This window comes from Hypanus sabinus, chromosome 15 (assembly GCF_030144855.1).
Source record: "Hypanus sabinus isolate sHypSab1 chromosome 15, sHypSab1.hap1, whole genome shotgun sequence".
In the NCBI taxonomy this organism is placed as follows: Eukaryota; Metazoa; Chordata; class Chondrichthyes; order Myliobatiformes; family Dasyatidae; genus Hypanus; species Hypanus sabinus.
Window position 1 is genome coordinate 18083720 of NC_082720.1, and position 19691 is coordinate 18103410.

General features: G+C 38.6%; 1 protein-coding gene across 3 annotated transcripts in view; it reads right to left on the minus strand.

Moving 5' to 3' along the window:
- fam53c (family with sequence similarity 53 member C) overlaps positions 1-19691 on the minus strand; it is a 96360-nt gene that overhangs the window by 34618 nt on the left and 42051 nt on the right. For all 3 annotated transcript variants that reach the window (XM_059990049.1, XM_059990048.1, XM_059990050.1), the window contains 2 exons: positions 19268-19325; positions 8098-8918 (listed from right to left, as the gene is read on the minus strand). In XM_059990049.1, coding sequence (XP_059846032.1) covers positions 8098-8918; positions 19268-19325 — 879 coding nt within the window. The remainder of the gene's footprint in view (positions 1-8097; positions 8919-19267; positions 19326-19691) is intronic.

Sequence of the window (19691 nt, forward strand, 5' to 3'; positions counted from 1 at the left end):
AAATAATCCTAATCTTGATACTTTTTTTTAAAAAGAGAGATGTTTTCCAGGAGCAGGGGGCTAATTTGATCAAAGGGATATCCTGATAAGCAAAATACACTGTCCTCTCTTGCTCTAGTATGCATGCCAACACATCAGCTGCAGTCAGCACCTTTGGCCAGGCTATAGACAAGAGGAATTTTGTCATGCGTCCAAGGAATAAAACAATGTGCTGTGGAAGATAAAGGCTAGAAAAAATGAGGAAATTTATAGAAACTACTCCTCGTCAACTCCCTTCCCTAGTTTCAAACACGCGAAGTGCCACAGAATAGCTTCTGCTTGTGAGTATCTTGAAGTTAAAGGAACTACAAAAGCAGTACTTGAGTTACTTTTATCTCTAACTGATCCCAAAATGATCATTTAAATTACTCTATATTGACACTATGTTATATCGAGTTTTGCCTGTGTACCCATTCAAGGGTGCTACCTTGAAAACATCTCTCAAAAAGATATGACACTTCTAACTTGGTTATCTATTTGTGCAACCAGTTTTTAAGGGACCCTGAAAATTTTTTCATCAAGAGTTCACTGCTGCACTTCTATCATATATCCAAATATTAACTAAGAACTTCCCCCTTTCCACGTTAGCCAAAAGGACAAAGCCAACAAACACAAAAGGTCAAGGGATGCATGGCTGCTTTGCGACCCTTCTTGCTGATAGAAGCTTAATCACAAATATTCAGGGAATCATCACTCAAAAGATTCAGGGCACCAAATGACACATGAAATCTCTACGTACTGGAAAATCTGGGAGCTTGTGGTTTACTCAATACAAGGAGGATGATGAGAAGTCCGCCTTCTGGACACAGCACAACCCAAAAGCAATCCCCACTGAGACTTGGGTGCTTTCCAATTTTGTAAATACACTTTGGATTACTGTGCATATTATATCCATCACCACAAAATCAGAACTTCACGTTCCTCAGGAATAAAATAGAACCACAACATTATGATGAAATCTAGTTTCTTCGAAGCCAAGTAGCCTCAGTCCTTATCACAATTTAGTTACTAATCCAAACACTATACAAGTATTTAATTGAAGCAAATCACCCTCCAGTCATTTCCACAATAGGAAAACAGATTATCTATCTTATGGAGTCTTCTCTCTTTAGATTAGTAAATGCTGTCTACTCCCAACCACCTCCTAAGTCCAACAGTTTACATTCAATTTGCTTAAGGTTTTTTAAAATAAGTTTACTTAGATCAAGTTTAGACTGGTTTAAATTTGGTCCAGTTAGGACAAACCTAATCATAATTTGCTGGGTATAGTCATCAGGTCAAGCAGCAGCCATGGAGTAGGAAGCAGTTAAAAGTTTTAGTTGAGCAATGAGTTCATTGACCCCAAATGTTAACTCTATCTCTCCCCTGTTACCAGGTCTATTTTCAGCATTTTATATTTGTATTTGTGATATCCATCAAATGAAACCTTTTTGGACAATAATAAATGTCTGGTAGCAATAAATGCTCTGGTTGTTCAGTAGGGTGACTACAATTCATGAAGGTGGAGAGTGAGGAAGAATGTGTTTTACTGCTGCACTATCATCTTTTTTCAAGAGAGAACTTCGCTTGGCAAGCGTGCCATATTTGAAACCTAACAGGAGAAATAGAAACAGGAAAGACCATTTGGTCCATATGAACTGCTTTGCCATTCAGTAAAATCTTTGTCCTCGGTCCCATTTTCCAAAAAAAAAAATACCCCCAATTCCCACCATATCTAAAAAAAAATTGATCTTTGTCTTAAATATATTCAAATAACTTCACCTCCATGGTCCTTCTGTACAGAACTCAAAAGATTCAATACATTCTGAAAACAAGATCTCTTCTCATCTCAGTTCTAAATGGCCATCTCCTGATTCTGAAACTTTGACTCCTATGGTTGTAGACACCTCAGCCAAGGAAAGTAATCACCCCTTTCAATGAACACCTCTCCGTCCTGTATAATTCAATTGTTTCTCTATCTCAGCTGTTAACCATCAGCTCCAATCTAAACTCAATATACTTTCTCTACCACTATTCAACAAGGTTACTTGATTTCTTCTTAAATTATAGGCAATGTTTTTAATAAAAAGTAATTCCCCTCAATCTACTGCAATGATAACATACTAAAATCCCGATTTTCTCTTTTTAAGGGCAGGGACACAGCAAATTGAATTGTGCCTTTAAAATGTTAAAATATTACATTCATATGATAGCTTTTCAACTGTATAAAAATCAAAACCCATCATATATGACTGCAAATACAAGTTTCCAAGGTCCTTTCAGCATGACAAGGTTCACAATTTCTTAATAATAAAGTCCAGATAGTACCATCAGGGGCTACAGTACTCAAATGGTCTCTGGAATAAAGTGCATCTTATGATGGCTTGTGAATGACCCCATAAAGTTGATTTGTTTAACACGAGAATGCAGAAAGACATTTTTAGCTCAGCTGTCCCCAAGTGCCAGGCCTAGCACAAAACACATGATCACGGGTAAAAAAGGTTCATTTCTAATTAAGGGAAGTGGGTGCATTAAGCAGAGAGACATTTGGCTTCCTGTTTGTAACTCTTTTTTGTACTATCAAAAGAAGGGTGGGTGAAAATAGCACATAAGGAACCACGTACAACATCAGGTTAAAGAGGTACACAAATATTCAAAGACTCAACTGTACAGAATGACAAAACCTCAATATTTTTGAAAACAATAATTTGGAACAACATAGATATGTAAGTATTTTCTTTAGAAACTTGCTTCTACAGTAGTGCTTACTATGTATAGGCAGACAAGCACCAAGCCTCACTCGGGCGAGATCACTGCACTATGATCAGGCATTCAAGCACAGTTCATCTTGTTAGAATGGTCAAAGGAGCAAGGATATGCTGTTTTTTCACACCTTCCTCAAGGGTAGCAATACTAGACTCGGCTGGTAGATCTGCCAAACTAACGAGAAGTTGAAAGGATATGATTCATACTCCCCAATGTACTGAATTCAAAACTATTAATGAAACAAGCTACTTCTTTAATATTAATGTCCATCTGCAAAACTTACATCTGTAGCTCTTCCTATTTGATAGGGAGTAAAATGGTTGGCTAATTGTTATAAAGATTATTGATCTTAAGTAGTCTTCATTTTATTGATTTTTTAAAAATAAAGAATGATTCTTCAAAGCCAAGATTAAGTGTCCATCACTAATGACCCTCAGGACAGAGGAGGTCGGCAGTCAATGTGATAAGGAAGATTTGGGGCGCCTTAGGGTTTTAGATCAGCATCAACTTGTGCCCAGTTCAGTGTGGGGCTTAACCTGGAGAGAACTTTGACAGAGTTACGGTTCCCAAGGACCTAGTGCTTTTTGCCCTCTCACGTTCAAACTAAAGCTGGAACAGCACTAGGACTTGTCTGTGGAAATGGCCCATAAAACAGCACAAGCCAAATTAAACCAAGAACCAACGGATGACATGCAAAAGCAACATGCTATGCAAATAAGTAGTTATGAATCAATATCCATGGCAACATTTTATCTAAACTATTTGCCATTACATATGAAAAGTAATAATTCAAGTCAGGACAGGTTGAGTATTGTGTAAAAGGCTTGAAGCTTTTATTGAGTTCTGAACCATTAAATAGTTGAACTACAATTGGGCTACAGGTGATGTTATTGGAGGATGACATGTATGCCTGTTGTTATAAGCAGGGTGTAAGAGAGCATGGTGGTTACTTCATGAGCAAGTTTTCTGACAAACACTTATGCCACATAAACATGGACCTGGGCAAAAATGATGACTCACCCAAATGTCACAAAACCAAACATCAAGAACAGGGTATCTATCATGATACAACAGAATCAAGTTAACTCGGGGGGGGGGGGGGGGGGGAAGGGTGTACTTTATTTAAAAAAGTTCAACAATAACCTTTCGTTACAAAAAAGGAAATTATAACAATACCAAAAGACAACGATGAATGCCAAGAATCCATGCCAAAACTTCCTCCTTTGAAAATGTCATAGTGTGGCGACCCATTTCCTGGCACATCCGAACCGGCTCACAATTAGATCGCCTACGGGGGTTTGCGAGCACAGAGCTTTGGAGCCTCTGCGCCACGGGGGGGCAGGTTGAGGGAGGCTTAAAAGTGAGGCTGAGGATTTCGAATAAAGTTTTTTCCTTCGACTGCAGTTACCAACTCCGTGTCGTAATTTTAGCGCTGCATGTAGCACACCGCTACAATAGGAACCTAAAATATAGTTTGCAAGGATTACCCTTCTAAAGAGAAATTTCAAATGGCAATTATAGATTTATGAATTCTGAGTATTTCAATTTGTTCTACTCTTTAATGATACACTTGCATGCCACATGTTCAGGCACGCTGTTAAAGTTGGCTGAAAGGAATGCAGTGCCTTCACTGCAAACATGAACAAAGGAATTTATTTTCTGCTTAGTACGTTTTCTATTGAAATAGTGTAATACTATACAGCAACAAGTTTTCCTGCAAACAAAACCACACTGAGTATCACATTAGTGATAATATAGTTCACCACAGAATTCATGAAAGTAACAGATTACCTATAAAAGACTAATGCTTGAGATTGTGTTACATATTACAATTGAAAAATATTGGGCTAATTTCTAAATGCCAGTCAATATCTTAACAGTTCTGGGATTTTCAAATTTAGTTCATTTCCTGAGCAATGGACAGAATGAGATTCTTTGTACTTTGAAAATCTTCATCAACTGCAGGTACTCCACCAATGATCCTTGAGGAATTAAGACTCAATACATCTTCCAGTTTAAAATTACTTGTTTATCCTAAATCCACTGGTTCCTCCCCAGGCTAATTATACATTTTTTATTTGCTGTGTTTCTTAAGATAAAGATCACTAAGTCTGTGCAACTTTTGTCAAAAGCTTCCAGGTATCTGATGTATATTTTAAATCACAGAATTTTTCAACATCCACTCAGCTTACTTGTGCACAGTGGAAAAGGGCAAAGTAGGGAGCAGCAAGTTCGCAAGCAAGAGAGGAGGATGAAGAGGCAAGGTTATCAGAAAGAGTGAATAGAAGAACTAGAACTTGAGGTTTTAATTATCAGTGAGAAATACATGGAAGTTAGCATAAAAGTTTTACAAGGATAATCTACAAATTATTCTAGCATCTTCCGTTCTTAATCAACTCTACATATAGTTTGTCATGAAGTTCTGACAGTTTCAGCTTTCTGCCACTTTACCCAGAAGCAGAGCTTAAAATTAACATCCATTTTTATAAACAAAATTAATATCAGAAAGGATGAAGGAGTGAACGTATTTGACATCCTTTACTGTTAATTCAGATGCACAGGAAGCATCTTTTGAAGGCAGTTAACAGAAGCTGTCAGCTTTATGGCACGGAACACACTGGCCTACAGTCTTATCTATGCTATTTTTCTGGCAATGATCCAAACACGGTTTCAAAAATAAAAACTGCACATTCTCCTCATAGCTCTGACCTCAGGAAGTGGCCTAAAAAGGACTTCATCACCAAAAAACAACTCTGACAATCCACTATCCAACTACTGAGAAAGTCTAGTGCTTTGGCATCTCATTCATCAGGTGACTTTTGTATTTATTGTATTCCTTACCCATACACCAACACCTAGCTCCCAGGCTCCCTTCCCACTAACTGGGGCCAGTGTCCTCACAGCAATAGTAATACAGCACAGAAACAGGCTTTTGGCTAAACACGTCCATGTCAACCGAGTTGCCCATTCCCATTTGCCTATATTCCTCTAACCCTATCCTATATTAGCACTTCAGTTAACTGGACCACTCCACTTTGGTCCAATTAAGCGACTGCCCCAGTTAGCCAAAGTTTCATGGAAATAGTTAAAAAGGCATAAGAAAGGCAAATTACCTTTAACTGAGTAACAAGTTATGTATTTAAAGGAAATACAGAACAAATTAGAACACTACAATTACTACTACAGTACCATAAAATTATGTATTAGTTCCTAATAGTTATCAAAGGAGGAATTCAACTGGTATATGCTGCCATGTTCTTTTAATTGTAAATGAACAGAATCAGCAGAGACACCTAGTGCAGAAAATAGACTGCATTCATACAGGGCTTTCAACAATTGCATCCTCCAAATGTTCATTTTCATTGAAGCATTCAAGATGATTGTTGATACCTTCAAATTCTTTCTAGTTCCTAACTTGCTTAAGTAGTGAAATTGTTTTATTTTTGCTCCCAGTCGTTTCGGGCATCTGGAAGCCTAAATGCTCGAATCTGCAGTGAACTAAAGCAGTTCGGAATTGTCTTACTGCTTATTTCTCGGCAGCTATCAGTGACAAAACTCCCAATGAACTGGAATCCACTGTACTTATCCACATCTTTTATATGTTGCTGTTTTGCCTGCCTCAAATATTTCCTCTGTTAAGTAATTACATATATGCACCACCTCTGCATGAAGAAGTGCCCCTTCAGTCCCCTCTTACACCTTTACCTTCTCACTGAAAAGTACCTATTAACTGAATTGACATTGTTTTGGGATACAGTATTAATATAAACAACATGCAATGATATGGAAAATCTGCCAGTCTGGCACCACTAAAGCACCAAGTGTACCAAATTATAGGAGTTTTACTGTACAGTTAGCATTCTTGAGCTACTCGAGTGCTGGCAAACAAGTAGTACAAAGAATATTATAATAATGAGCGTGGAAGGCAAATACCCTGCAATTTTGAGAGCTCTGTACCATAGCTCAATGAATGACCCATCCACATCTGAATTCATTGGAGGTGTCAGTATGACTTTTGCAAATTCCTCACTTTGCAGGAATTGAAATATTATTGTCACATGTACTGAGATACTGTGAACTATTCTTGACTTTCGAAGTGCAGCAGCGACTGTCAAAATGTCAAATGCGGCACAACACAGTGGGGATGGCCTGCAAAGATTGTGAGGCAAAGCTTCTGGTGCTGAAGTGGATCTCGATTTTGACAGTTGTGCAGGCTTGTGTGGTTTGCTAAATAAATCTCAAGCAGCAAGAATCTCTGCACTATTCTCGGGGTCAGTCAGGGTCATCTCTCAGGATCCTTGGTGGCTGCCTCTACTGAAATATGCCACACATTTCCTGCTCATTGCTACATTGCAAAATAATAGTGCTAGGAGCAAAGTGGGGGCCTTCCCATTTTGATACATCTGACTTGTACACTCACTGTAGTAAGAGCATTTGGCTGCACTACCGAGCTGCTAAAAGTGCTGGTATTCCCCCCTCCTCATTTAAATCTGAAACACAGGCCTTTTACCCAGGTTTCTTCTGTCATTTCTAGGCACTTAACTTTGAGGACAAACCTTAATCACGAAGACAACCTACCTGAAGATGAGGAGTCTGGAATCCCAGTTTGGACCTGACCACACTTGACGCTTGTTTAGCAAATGGTTATGTAGTCTTCTGCCCATAACGGGCAGGAGTGAGCACTCAGCATTAACTAAAGGTTATTCTGAGTGAGAGCAACACACCGACACACACTGCTGGAGGAAATCAGCAGTTCAGGCAGTTTCTAAGGAAAACAGTACAGTCGACATTCAGCCCAAAATGTCAACTGCACTTTTCTCCCCCATAGATGCTGCCTGACCTGCTGAGTTCCTCCAACACTGTGTGTGTGTTGCTTGGATTTCCAGCACCTGCAGATTTTCTCTTGTTCGTTCTCTGAGGGTAGTGTTCGTTATTCATGATTCATACCAATATGGTTGATATACTGAAATACAAAGTTAATGTTCTCAAAGTTCACTTTTACTTCTCTCAGAAACAGGCAAAATTGATTAACGCTACATTAATACAGTTTCCATCTGTGTAAAGCTGTTGACCTGGGTGTTATGCAAGTGAATTTCTCTCATTATGAGATGATAATTACAGACCAGAAAACGCTGAGTGGGCTGGTGTTACTGGAGTATTAAGTTTGAGCTATGCCACTAATAAGGTGGTGGGTTTAAGCAGAAAGGGTAAAGTGTGGAGAAATTTTAAATCTAGTCCTCACAGATCTGAAAGCATATGGCTTATATGGCTTTCACTCTCATTACAGATTGGTCCCCTAGAGCCAGCACATACCTGGTTCATCTTGAAGAAGTCCAAAGCAGGTCGTGTCCATCGGACGTCGTCGTCATGCCTTCGTTTTATACCGCACTTGCGTTCATTTAAGTCACAGGGCTGGGAGTGACTCCGCAACAAGCCCTGCTGTCGTCGGTTCATCTCTGGAGTGGAGGAAGGTGTGCTTTTGGCTGAAAGCAGACATCGTGCTGCCTCTTGAATATGTACCGGTGACAGTGAGAAACGCCTCTGAGGAATGAACGTGCACTGCTCAGGCCAAATGCACTGCACACCCAAAAAAGTTCTCTCACCAGTATCTGTGGAATGATTATTAGGTGACAGCATCCATGGCAATGGAGATTCAGGAGATGCTGTGAGACTGGAAAATGTGAAACTGCTGGTGTTGGAGGGAAGACTGGAGTTGGATAGCTGCTGGAGACCAAGGCTGGTGGGGCGCTGAGTTGAGTTACTCAGCTGTGTGCTTCCATTTCCACCACTATTGCATCGCCGTTTGACAGGAGTCCACACCTTGGATCCAGCAGGCTTCCAGAGAGACCTGTAGCGTGACAGGTCTTCCGGCACAGAGAGTGACCGACAGTGTCTTTTGGTTGGTGGATCTGGCAGTGAGGCAAAACTCTCAGAGAACTGCAAGTCACTTAGATTCCCCACTGAAGTGCTCGTCACATGTCCCATCCACGTGTTTGTTGCTTGTCTTGTGCACAATGATTTATTCTGACTGGAAGAATCGATACTGCTTAGGCTGCAGCTTGCGAATGAAGAAAAACCCATATCTGCTGGTAATTCAGTGTTTGAGGACTCTAAAACATTCCAGTTCTTTTCCCCTGTAAAATGAGGAAAACATTTAGTAATGTAATTCTATCATGAAAGCATCATGTGATTTCAGCATTGTGCCCAACACCAGATATCCACTCAATCCGGTGATGATTCCACGGGTCTATCATTTAATAAATTAATTGCTTCCTCATCTAACATCTATTCTTCTTGCAGTTGCAATTACATGAGCCAAATGGATATCAGTTGGGAGTAAAATCCTTCATGAGACTGCTCTTAACCAAATCAAAGTAATTATGCTAGCTCAGGTGCTGTCCCGGGTGAGATCAGCTATGTGGAAAAGGAACTTCAAAAGTTCAAAGTACATTTATTATCAAAGTACGTATATAGAAGGCAACTCTGAGATCCATCCTCCTGCAGTCAGCCATGAAACAAAGAAACACTATAGAACCCATTCCTAGAAAAACATCAAACACCCAATGTGTGAGAAAAAGAACAAATTGTGCAAATGGCAAAACATCAAACCAGGAATCCAGGAGTATTCAGTCTAGGTCAGCTCAGTGCCTTCACTTTAAAGCATCTTTGACTGATTTGCCAAGTATAACTGAGGTACAAAGTGATTAAGATGACATTTTTCTTTCCCTTTTGGTGCTCCTCCATATTGCAAGCTAAAGCCAACCACCCTCACCCAGCGCCATCAACAACATAATAATTAGGGAATAAAACTTACCAATGGCATAGTAGAAAGTGGAAATTGGTTGAATTACAAAAATATATTTATGGTCTCCTTTACAACTTTAACAATTCAAGTTCAATTGTACATTTATGACACAAGGACAATAACATTAGAAAAATTCTTGTTACCCTTTTTGATATATAGACATTATCAATAAGCTAAGAGCCACAGGTTGTCTGACACTATCTCCTTTTCTATATTTTACACTGTGTTACTTGTTCCTGTGAAACATGGAAACATTTGCACACATTGGCATTTCTTCAACTTTGCATTAGGTTTGCGCAAGTTCTTTGATGAGAAAAAAGCAGGTTTCAGTATAGTGCAAAACAATGGAGTATTGAAGGACCAGCACTCAGTACATAGTTTGTGCTCACCACACATATTTTTAGTAGTTGGAGAGGTACTGCAATTAGTGCCAGGTTTCTGACTTGGGTTTCAAAAGCTTGAACTCTTCTCCTGATGACCATGTAGGGAATCTAATTAGAGATTGGCTGCTTGAAGACATTTGACAAGGATAGAATTGTACGGGTTAAAACAGCTGCTGAATTTCCATGTGCATCTCAGAAAGGAAGACTAATCACTTGGGTAAAGAAGAGATTGCAGGCTGGCCAGAAAACTACACTACAGTAAATTGGCAGGTAGCTGCAGGGGAGGAAACCTGGAGTGATTTTCTTTTTGTAAACAAGACATGGTTGTCTGCGCATTGCTAATTCTCAAAGCTCCAATGACGACAATTGCCCATTTGGTCAATAAATGCCAACTGATTTTGCCACTCCCAAGTTGTAAGTGTTCCAATGCCAAATTAGTACATTAAGATTGGAAGTGGCTGTGACGTAACGACAAAGCCTTCATTTTATCAGGTTTCAAAGCTTCCAATTACATCTTATGTTTCCATGAATGGTCAAATTCAGTATCATTTTATTGAGTCAGCGCCACACCCAAGGCTTTTATGTTTTCTAGCAACCAGGTGATTAAATTCAAATACTATTGCATTACAAATTCAGGTATCTAGATAAATAACATGGATCAAAATTCAAGCATCAACCTGACTCAACTGTTGTTTTCAAAAAAAGGATCTAATGCTTTCCCAGCATATATAAACTCATCTTGGGCTTCCACTGGGTACAGGTATCGATTATAACCGACTTTTCAACGACAAATTCTGTCATCTTCATGGCAGAGTTTGTCATCGAAACATCGGTTATAATCGACACCTGTAACCAGCTGGAAGCCTGAGAAAAGTTCATTTGTTAACTCTTGTTCATACATTACACTTCTAGCACTGGGACACATAATCCTGGGAGATACTTCACTGTAATAATGATGAATTTATTGTCAGAGACTTTGTATGAATAAAACCTTCATTGAGGCCTATCCCTGTATATTTATTTATTCAGAACAGACTCTTCCAGCCATGCCACCCAGCAGCCACCTTCCCCCACCCTAATTTAATCCTAGCCTAATAAGAAAATAAGAAATAGGAGCAGGAGTAGGCCATCCGGCACATCGAGCCTGCCCCGCCATTCAATAAGATCACGACTGATCTGTCGGTAAACTCAGCTCCATCTATCTGCCTTTTCCCCATAACCCTCAATTCCCCTACTATGTAAAAATCTATCTAACAGTATCTTAAATATATTTAGTGAAGAAGCCTCAACTGCTTCCCTAGGCAGAGAATTCCACAGATTCACCACTCTGGGAAAAAGTTTCTCCTCATCTCGGTCCTAAATCTTCTCCTCTGAATCTTGAGCCAATGTCCCCTAGTTCTAGTCTCACCTACCAATAGAAACAACTTTTCTACTATCTTATCTAACCCTTTCAATATTTTGTATGTTTCTACCAAAATTCCCTCTCATTCTTCTGAATTCCAGAGAGTATAGTCCCAGGTGACTCAATCTCTCCTCATAGGTTAACCCCTTCATTTCTGGAATCAACCTGGTGAACCACCTCTGCACTGCCTCCAAAGCCAGTATATCCTTCTTCAAGTATGGAGACCAGAACTGCACACAGTACTCCAGGTGCAGCCTCACCAGTACCCTGTATAGTTGCAGCATGACCTCCCTGCTCTTGAATTCAATCCCACTAGCAATGAAGGCCAACATTCTGTTTGCCTTCTTAATAACCTGTTGTACCTGCAAGCTTTTTGCGATTCATGCACAAGCACTCCCAAGTCCCTCCGCACAACAGCATGCTGCAATCTTTCACCATTTAAATGATAATCTGCTCTTCCATTATTCCTTCCAAAGTGGATGATCTTGCATTTACCATCATTGTATTCCATCTGCCAGACCTTGGCCCACTCACTTAACCTATCTATATCCCTCTGCAGACTCTCCACATCCTCTGTACAATTTGCTTTTCCACTCAGTTTAGTGTCATCAGCAAATTTTGCTACACTACACTCAGTCCCCTCTTCCAAATCATCAATGTAAATGGTAAACAGCTGCGGGCCCAGCACCGACCCCTGCGGCACCCCACTCACCACTGACTGCCAACCGGAGAAGCACCCATTTATACCGACTCTCTGCCTTTGATCAGTTAACCAATCCACTATCCATGCCAATACACTTCCACCAACTCTATGCACCTGTATCTTATTTATAAGTCTCCTGTACAGCACCTTAACAAACGCTTTCTGGAAATCCAAGTATACGACATCCACCTGTTCCCCTCTATCCTTTCTTTTTCAATCTTTTTATTGATTTTCACATATACACAAAAAAAATAACATAGTAATAAGTAAATTATAAATACAATAGACTTGAAATCACATTGATAATAAGATAATAATATCCTACTAAACATCAACAAAAGAAAATACCTTAATCAAGCCCACATGATTATATGAAAAAAAAACAAATAACCATTAAAAAAGAAAAAAAAATATTAAAAAATATGTGAGAAAAAAAAATATATATTAAAAAAAATAAAACACTAAACTAAACTAACATAGGCAATAATAACAGTTTACAAGTATAAGATAGTGTCAAAGAACTCCGGAACTCCATACCTGAACATGAATAAGCAGAAAGGTCTGGAGAAGGCCAAATTAATTCATATGAAAATGTCGAATAAACGGTCTCCAAGTTTCTTCAAATTTAATTGATGAGTCAAAAATAGTGCTTCTAATTTTTTCCAAACTCAGATAAGAAATAGTTTGAGAAAGCCATTGAAATGTAGTAGGAGGATTTACTTCTTTCCAATTTTGTAGTATAGACCTTCTGGCCATTAATGTTACAAAAGCAATCATTCGTCTGATTGAGGGGGAAAACTGATTGCCATCTTCATTTGGTATGCCAAAAATTGCAGTAATAAAATGAGGTTGTAAATCTATATTCCAAATTGAGGAAATAGTAGTAAATATATCCTTCCAATAATTATGTAAAGTGGGACATGACCAAAACATATGGGTCAATGAGGCCACTGCTAAATGACATCTGTCACATAGAGGGTTAATATGAGAATAGAATCGAGCAAGTTTATCTTTAGACATATGAGCTCTATGTACAATTTTAAATTGTATTAAAGCATGTTTAGCACATATAGAAGAAGAATTAACCATTTGCAAAATTTTTTCCCATTTATCTGTTGATATGTTGTATTGAAGTTCTTTTTCCCATTCTTGTTTAATTCTAACTGATATTTCTGGTTGTATCTTCATAATCATATTATAAATAAAAGCTACTAATCCCTTCTGACAAGGATTTAAGGTAAAGATCAAATCTGTAGTGTCCATCAAAGTTGAATTAGGAAAAGATGGTAAAACTTTACGTAAAAAATTTCTAATTTGTAAATATCTGAAAAAATTAGATTTAGGTAATTCAAATTTATTAGAAAGTTGATCAAATGACATCAAAGTATCTTCAAAAAAGAGATCACGAAAACATTTTATACCTTTCCTTTTCCATATGTTAAAAGCTTGATCTGTCCAGGAGGGTTTGAAAAAGAAATTAAATAAGATAGGGCTATCAAGAACAAAGTTTTTCAAAATAAAAAACTTACGAAATTGAAACCAAATTCGTAATGTATGTTTAATAACAGGATTAAATATTTGTTTATTAAATTTAACTAAATCCGCAGGAAGACAAGAACCAAGAACAGAGAATAGAGAATATCCCTTTACCTCATTACATTCCAAATTTACCCACTGTGGGCACAGTGGTGAATCCAAATCTAATTTCCAATACAATAAATTACGAATATTATTTGCCCAATAATAAAATCTAAAATTAGGTAAAGCTAAACCACCATCTTTTTTTGATTTTTGTAATTACTGTTCCCCTCTATCCACTGCACTCAAAGAACTCCAGTAACTTTGTCAAACAGGACCTGCCCTTTCTGAATCCATGCAACACCTGTCTAATGGAACCACTCCTTTCTAAATGTTTGACTATTTCTTCCTTAATGACAGCTTCAAGCATTTTCCTGACTACAGATGTTAAGCTAACAGGCCTACAGCTGCCTGTCTTTTGCCTACATACTTTTTTAAGAATCACAGGACCATTTACATTGGCAAAGTAACCTATTAACCGGAATATCTTTGGACTATGGGAGAAAACCAGAGCACCCGGAGGAAACCCACATGGTCATGGGGAGAATGTACAACCTCCATTGAAGCAGTGGTGGGAATCTAACCCAGGTCGCCTAACCACTATGCTACCATGCTTCTGATGATTCAAAATGTTAAGCACACTGTAGCAGAGGTAGCAATAGTATGGGAATGCATACACATATCCCAGTAAACAGTTTATTTACTTCAACACCTTTGCCCATTTATTATTGCTTGGAATCTTACAGAATGTGAGCCTCAAACACAAGGTCAACATTTGGTATCCAGTCTTATTGCTCTTGAGATTTTCTTGGAATGAAACTAGAATCGTAATCCATTCCACTGAGTGCACTACCAATGGTGCCGAACTCATGGGGCTATGGCCCTCACTCCTGCAGCTGGTACAGGTTTGCAACTTTGGAAGTACCATGGACAGATGTTTAGTAAATTGCTGAACTATTGATATCAGATTTTAAATTTAACAACTGACCCAGCATCAACTGCAGCTTATGCAAAAATGCAAAAGTTTGCATGTGTATTAATATTTGAAAAGCCTGGCTTGAATTTTAACAGAACTAACCAGATCATCTAGTTGTCACAGTTGCTTGTGGGATCTTGATGCATACAAGTTGGTTGCATATTTTCTGTATCTAAAACAGTTATTTGCCTGCAAACTGCTTAGAGGTACCTTGTGGTCAGGAAGCTTTCTGGTCAATGTGGTGTCAGTAAAAAAAGGTCAAATGGATGGGTTTTGCCACCTTTTGATACTTTTTGCAGGGTAGTGGAAATCCATTAAGGGTCATTTGTTCAGATAGTAGAGATAGTAGAACTGTTGCTTCAGTTCTAGCAACCCCGGGTCAATCTTTACATCCGGTACTGTCTGTGTGGAGTTTGCATGTGCTCGCTGTGACCACATGGATTTCCTCCGGGTGTTCTGGTTCCCTCCCACAACACAAAGATGCAGATTGCTTGGTGAACAGTAAACCTCCTCTAACGTGTGGCAAAGTAGCAGAATAGGGGAAGTTGATTGGGATGCGGGGGGGGGGAGGATCTGTGCAAAAGGGTGCTTGATGGTTGACATGTCCTTGGTGAGGTGAAAGACCCATTTGTAGGTTTATGACTCTATTGGGCCCCCAACCCTCCCCACTTGGACACACCCAACTCTCAATGAAATGCTCTTTTGCTAAACAATACAAAACAATATGATTCCATACTCTGGGGAGGGTAGAACTTGTATCAACACATCACCATCTAATTATTTAAAAGAATCAAGAGCTCAAAGAAACAGAAGTGGTATGACCCAAGTCCACATTTTACAATTTTAACTGTCTCAACAATAACAGTTTCAACATATCTGTTGTCTACCACCAGCACCATTAACCATGACCTTTTGTTGCATGCGCCTGGTATATATGCTTGCAAATACAATTGTTCTCACAAAATGAGGGCTTTCACTTCCTTAACATTACTTATGTTTCTAGAGATAGAATTTGATCTAATCTTGCTGGTTTTTCACATGATTCAGTTATATATTTAGAGTCAGTCATAAAGCACAGAAATGGTCCTTCCACCCATGACATCTATGCCACATTTTTAGCCATGTACGTTATTACTACTCTATTATCCTTATGAAGTTTTTCCAAATAAAATTCGTTTAGACGGACACTTCATTCGGGAAGATGAAATCTATACACTTTTCCAACCCCTCTTGAACGTAGAAATGTTAACTTTAAACATCAGTCTCCATCATCTGAAGTCAACAGTGCTCCTGGTACAGGAAGTCACATTAGTGTCACACCTTTACACAGAAGTCAATATTACAGGTTGAATAGACAAGCTCAAAATATAATTTGAATCAAGCAATGAAAATTTGGAACATATAAACAACCTCTATATTGTAAGTGATGAGGAAAGACTAACAGTAAATGAGCACTTAATTTCAAAGATGACATCTGGTGATAAACATTTTTTACTTTCAAGTTAAGAAACTCTGCAGTTAATAAAACCACAAGCATTCTCAGCTGATGATATTGCTGAAGGCTGAAACAGAGAAACAAGGAAAGTTCAAGCTTTGCTTTATTTAATTCACAGAGCTAGCTATTAATCCTGGCCATTCCCGTTTCTCTCTTCTACAGGAGCTTGAATTCCAGATGACCAGATTCAAGAACAGCTTCTTCTCACTGCTATCAGACTTCTGAACCAACCACCTCTTTCACAGCACCTTCCTGGTGATGCTGCCACATTCTCATACTCCCAATTCTACCTTTTCCCATATTGTCACTTCAGCATTTTGTTTGCAATACCTCAGTTTGCAGCAATGTATTTTGCGCATTCTGCTTTTGTAGCCACTGCATTTGTTATTACCATTCATACTCTGTGAGCTTCATGCATGCAAGGAATTTCACTGCATCCTCCTGTACGTGAGAATAAACTAAACTGAATCTTATTATACTAAGGATAATGAAGCGCTTTACAAATGTATTCAGGATATCCAAGAAAGAATCAGTAAACTATGACTGTAGGGCTTTGAGGGGTTAGGTGCATCTCCCAGTCATTGGATATGCACAGAAACCATTCTAAACCAAGCCACTTAATAAACTGCATTTTTTAATTTGGCTAATGAGAAATATACATTCACAAATATGAACATTGAAAAGCAGGTGGAGATTGGCAGGAATCTAGAATAGAGGAAACAAACCACATTCAGAAATATTGTTCAAGTTTGACCAGCTGTCCAAGTATAGCTGAAACCAGCCAACCAGCTAGAACTAGCAGAGTCTTTCTACTACTTAATCGACTAGGATCACTGTTGTTTGGGATGCTGGTGTAAGCTATCTCGAGTTAATAACTCTATTCACCTTCCCCTGGCCTCACTAAACATGGATCATTAATATAGGTTCGAGTCAAGTTTCTGATAAACATACAGTATAACCACCAACAATCTCTCTGAACAAGCAAAATCCATTGCATTCCCTAACTGCAAACTATTAATAGTTGCTTATTCTCACGCAACTCAAGCTCTAAATCTTTTATTCACATTATTTGAACTGTAGTTAATGCTCCTCAGCACTGATAACCTGTATTTGAGAGTCTTCTCATCAGCAGCTTCTAGTTCAACTAAAGCAAGAAGTTCAGACCCAAACTCAAACACCACCACCTGGTGCACTAAGTTACTTCCCATCTTGCTCCAAAAATGATCCTTTTGGTCTGATAAGGAAAAGCTTTAAAAATTCCCTGGGAGTCAATGGTTACTAAAAGCTGGACTGATCCACTGGGCAAATCAAAGATTTTCATTCCATCTTCAATCAAGCAACAAGTGAAGTTGCAAACCTAACAGGCCATTTAAAATTCTGTTTATTTTTTGTGTTTAAAAAGAAACTAAAATTTCATCTGATCAAAAGGATTAAGCAAATGAACCCAAATATAAAAGTACAGAGCAATGACACTCTCATTTAATTTATCTCTCCTACTTATTGGGCTCAAATGACTAATAGGATCTATTATTTAGCAAACATGAGGAAATCTGCAGATGCTGGAAATTCAAACAACACCACACACAAAATGCTGGTGGAACACAGCAGGCCAGGCAGCATCTATAGGGAGAAGCGCTGTCGATGTTTTGGGCCGAAACCCTTTGTCCTGACGAAGGATTTATTATTTCTTTACATTGGGAAAAGCAAGGAGAAACGAACAGCACGTGAACAGCTGCATCAAACTGGAAAGATTACCCCGTAACATTTTAAAGTGATGGTCAAATTTGAATTGAAAGTAGTCTCAGAAGAGATCACACTGCAGCTACAAAAAAGGTATCAAATAAAGGTATCAAATAATTCTCTATCAGTCCTGCTTTGTCTGCAAGGGAACTACATGTACATCAGTAACAAGTTTCAAGAGGAGTAAATTTCAGGCCATTTGAACTGCACTGACCAGTAACCCCCGACAACCTCTGATTTAACCCTAATCTTTGAACTGGTATATTTAAAATAAAACTGCAGATGCTGGGAGTCCAAAACAAATACAGGGTATGCTGGAAATACCCTACTGGGAAGAGAAATGAAGAGTCCTTAACCAGAACATTTCTCTTTCCACGGACATGGACTGACATCCTGAATACTCCAACATTTTCTATTTTTGAACTGGTGTCTCTGTTGTGTCATTCTCTTATCATATTTTTTGCATTGTAAATTGGCAACGTAACTCAACACTTAGATAAAAAAAATTCAGCACCCTCCCACTAATCCCCTGCCAATTATTATGCATCTGCAGAAAGAATTCTGTGTAAAAAGCTTGTCGTTAAAGCAGAAAGAGCACACATTGCAGGAGCATGGAAGTATGCCATTTTGTTGTTAGCTAAAGAAAGGCAATGATGTACATCTGTGAAGAAAAAGCTCATTCTCTGCATTCATGGCCTAGCTTGTGTTACTATAATTCTTTCTACAGTTCTGAATTAATGAGAACTCCATGCCTCTCCGTCTTTCTTTTCCTTACACTTCCTAAGCTTTTAAGATTGAGATGTGGTATTGTCTAATCTGTTTCCCTATTCAATTTCTCCAGCACTTTCAACAAAGATGTTGCTGTAGAGCTCTTCACCTAGATTTCCAAAATTAAATAATGCAGTGAGACAAAGCTAAGACATTTTAGAGAATGTAAATGAATTACACATGATTACAATCACTGTTACATCTGCAACACAGTGAGCTGCTGTTACCTCTTGCTTTAAACATCAGCAGTCCAGAGCTGAAGGGAATTACCGAAAAGAGTAAACATTTGACGTTTGAGCCTCGGTCCAAAACATAGACTGTTTACTCTTTTCCACAAGATGCTATCTGGCCTGTCGAGTTCCTCCAGCATTTTGTGTGCTGCGTTGGATTTACAGCATCTGCAAAGTTCCTCATGTGTATCGAACTGTTGAACAACCTTCTCATATAAATCCACACAGGATAATGTGCAAGAAATCAAATTTGACTACTTTTGCAAGAGCACCTTAAACACCTTTTATAAATATACCTACAAACCCCAACTCCTCAATGAATGTATGGATGGCTCATGTCCAACCTTTGATTCTACAAATACAAGTTAGGTACTTCTGCAGAAGATTAAGTAAATACACTTACCTGCTATGAATCGGTACGGATTCCAGCAGCTACCTTTGCTTGTATTCTCCGGCAGGGGCTGTAAGAGCCAACATGAAAGACATGGGTCTCAATATCTGATCCAAGGATTCCGAAAATAACCAAAAAAAACCAGAAGGCAATTGCCCATCTACCACCTAACCTTCAAATAACTGGCAATGCTCCTCTTAAGGGTAACTAGAAGAATCAAAGTGCTGAGGAATCACAAAAGAAACTCCATGACATATTATTACCTACTCCTAATATATGCAAAGATCAGAAAAGTATCAGTTTAAAGTTAAAATAATCAAGTTCCAAAAAAAAATCATGTGCTCGTGAATTTCTTGGTGAATTATTATGCAATGAGAGTACTGTACGTTATGTGAATGAAAACAACTTAAAGATATTGCACATAACGAGAAAAAAG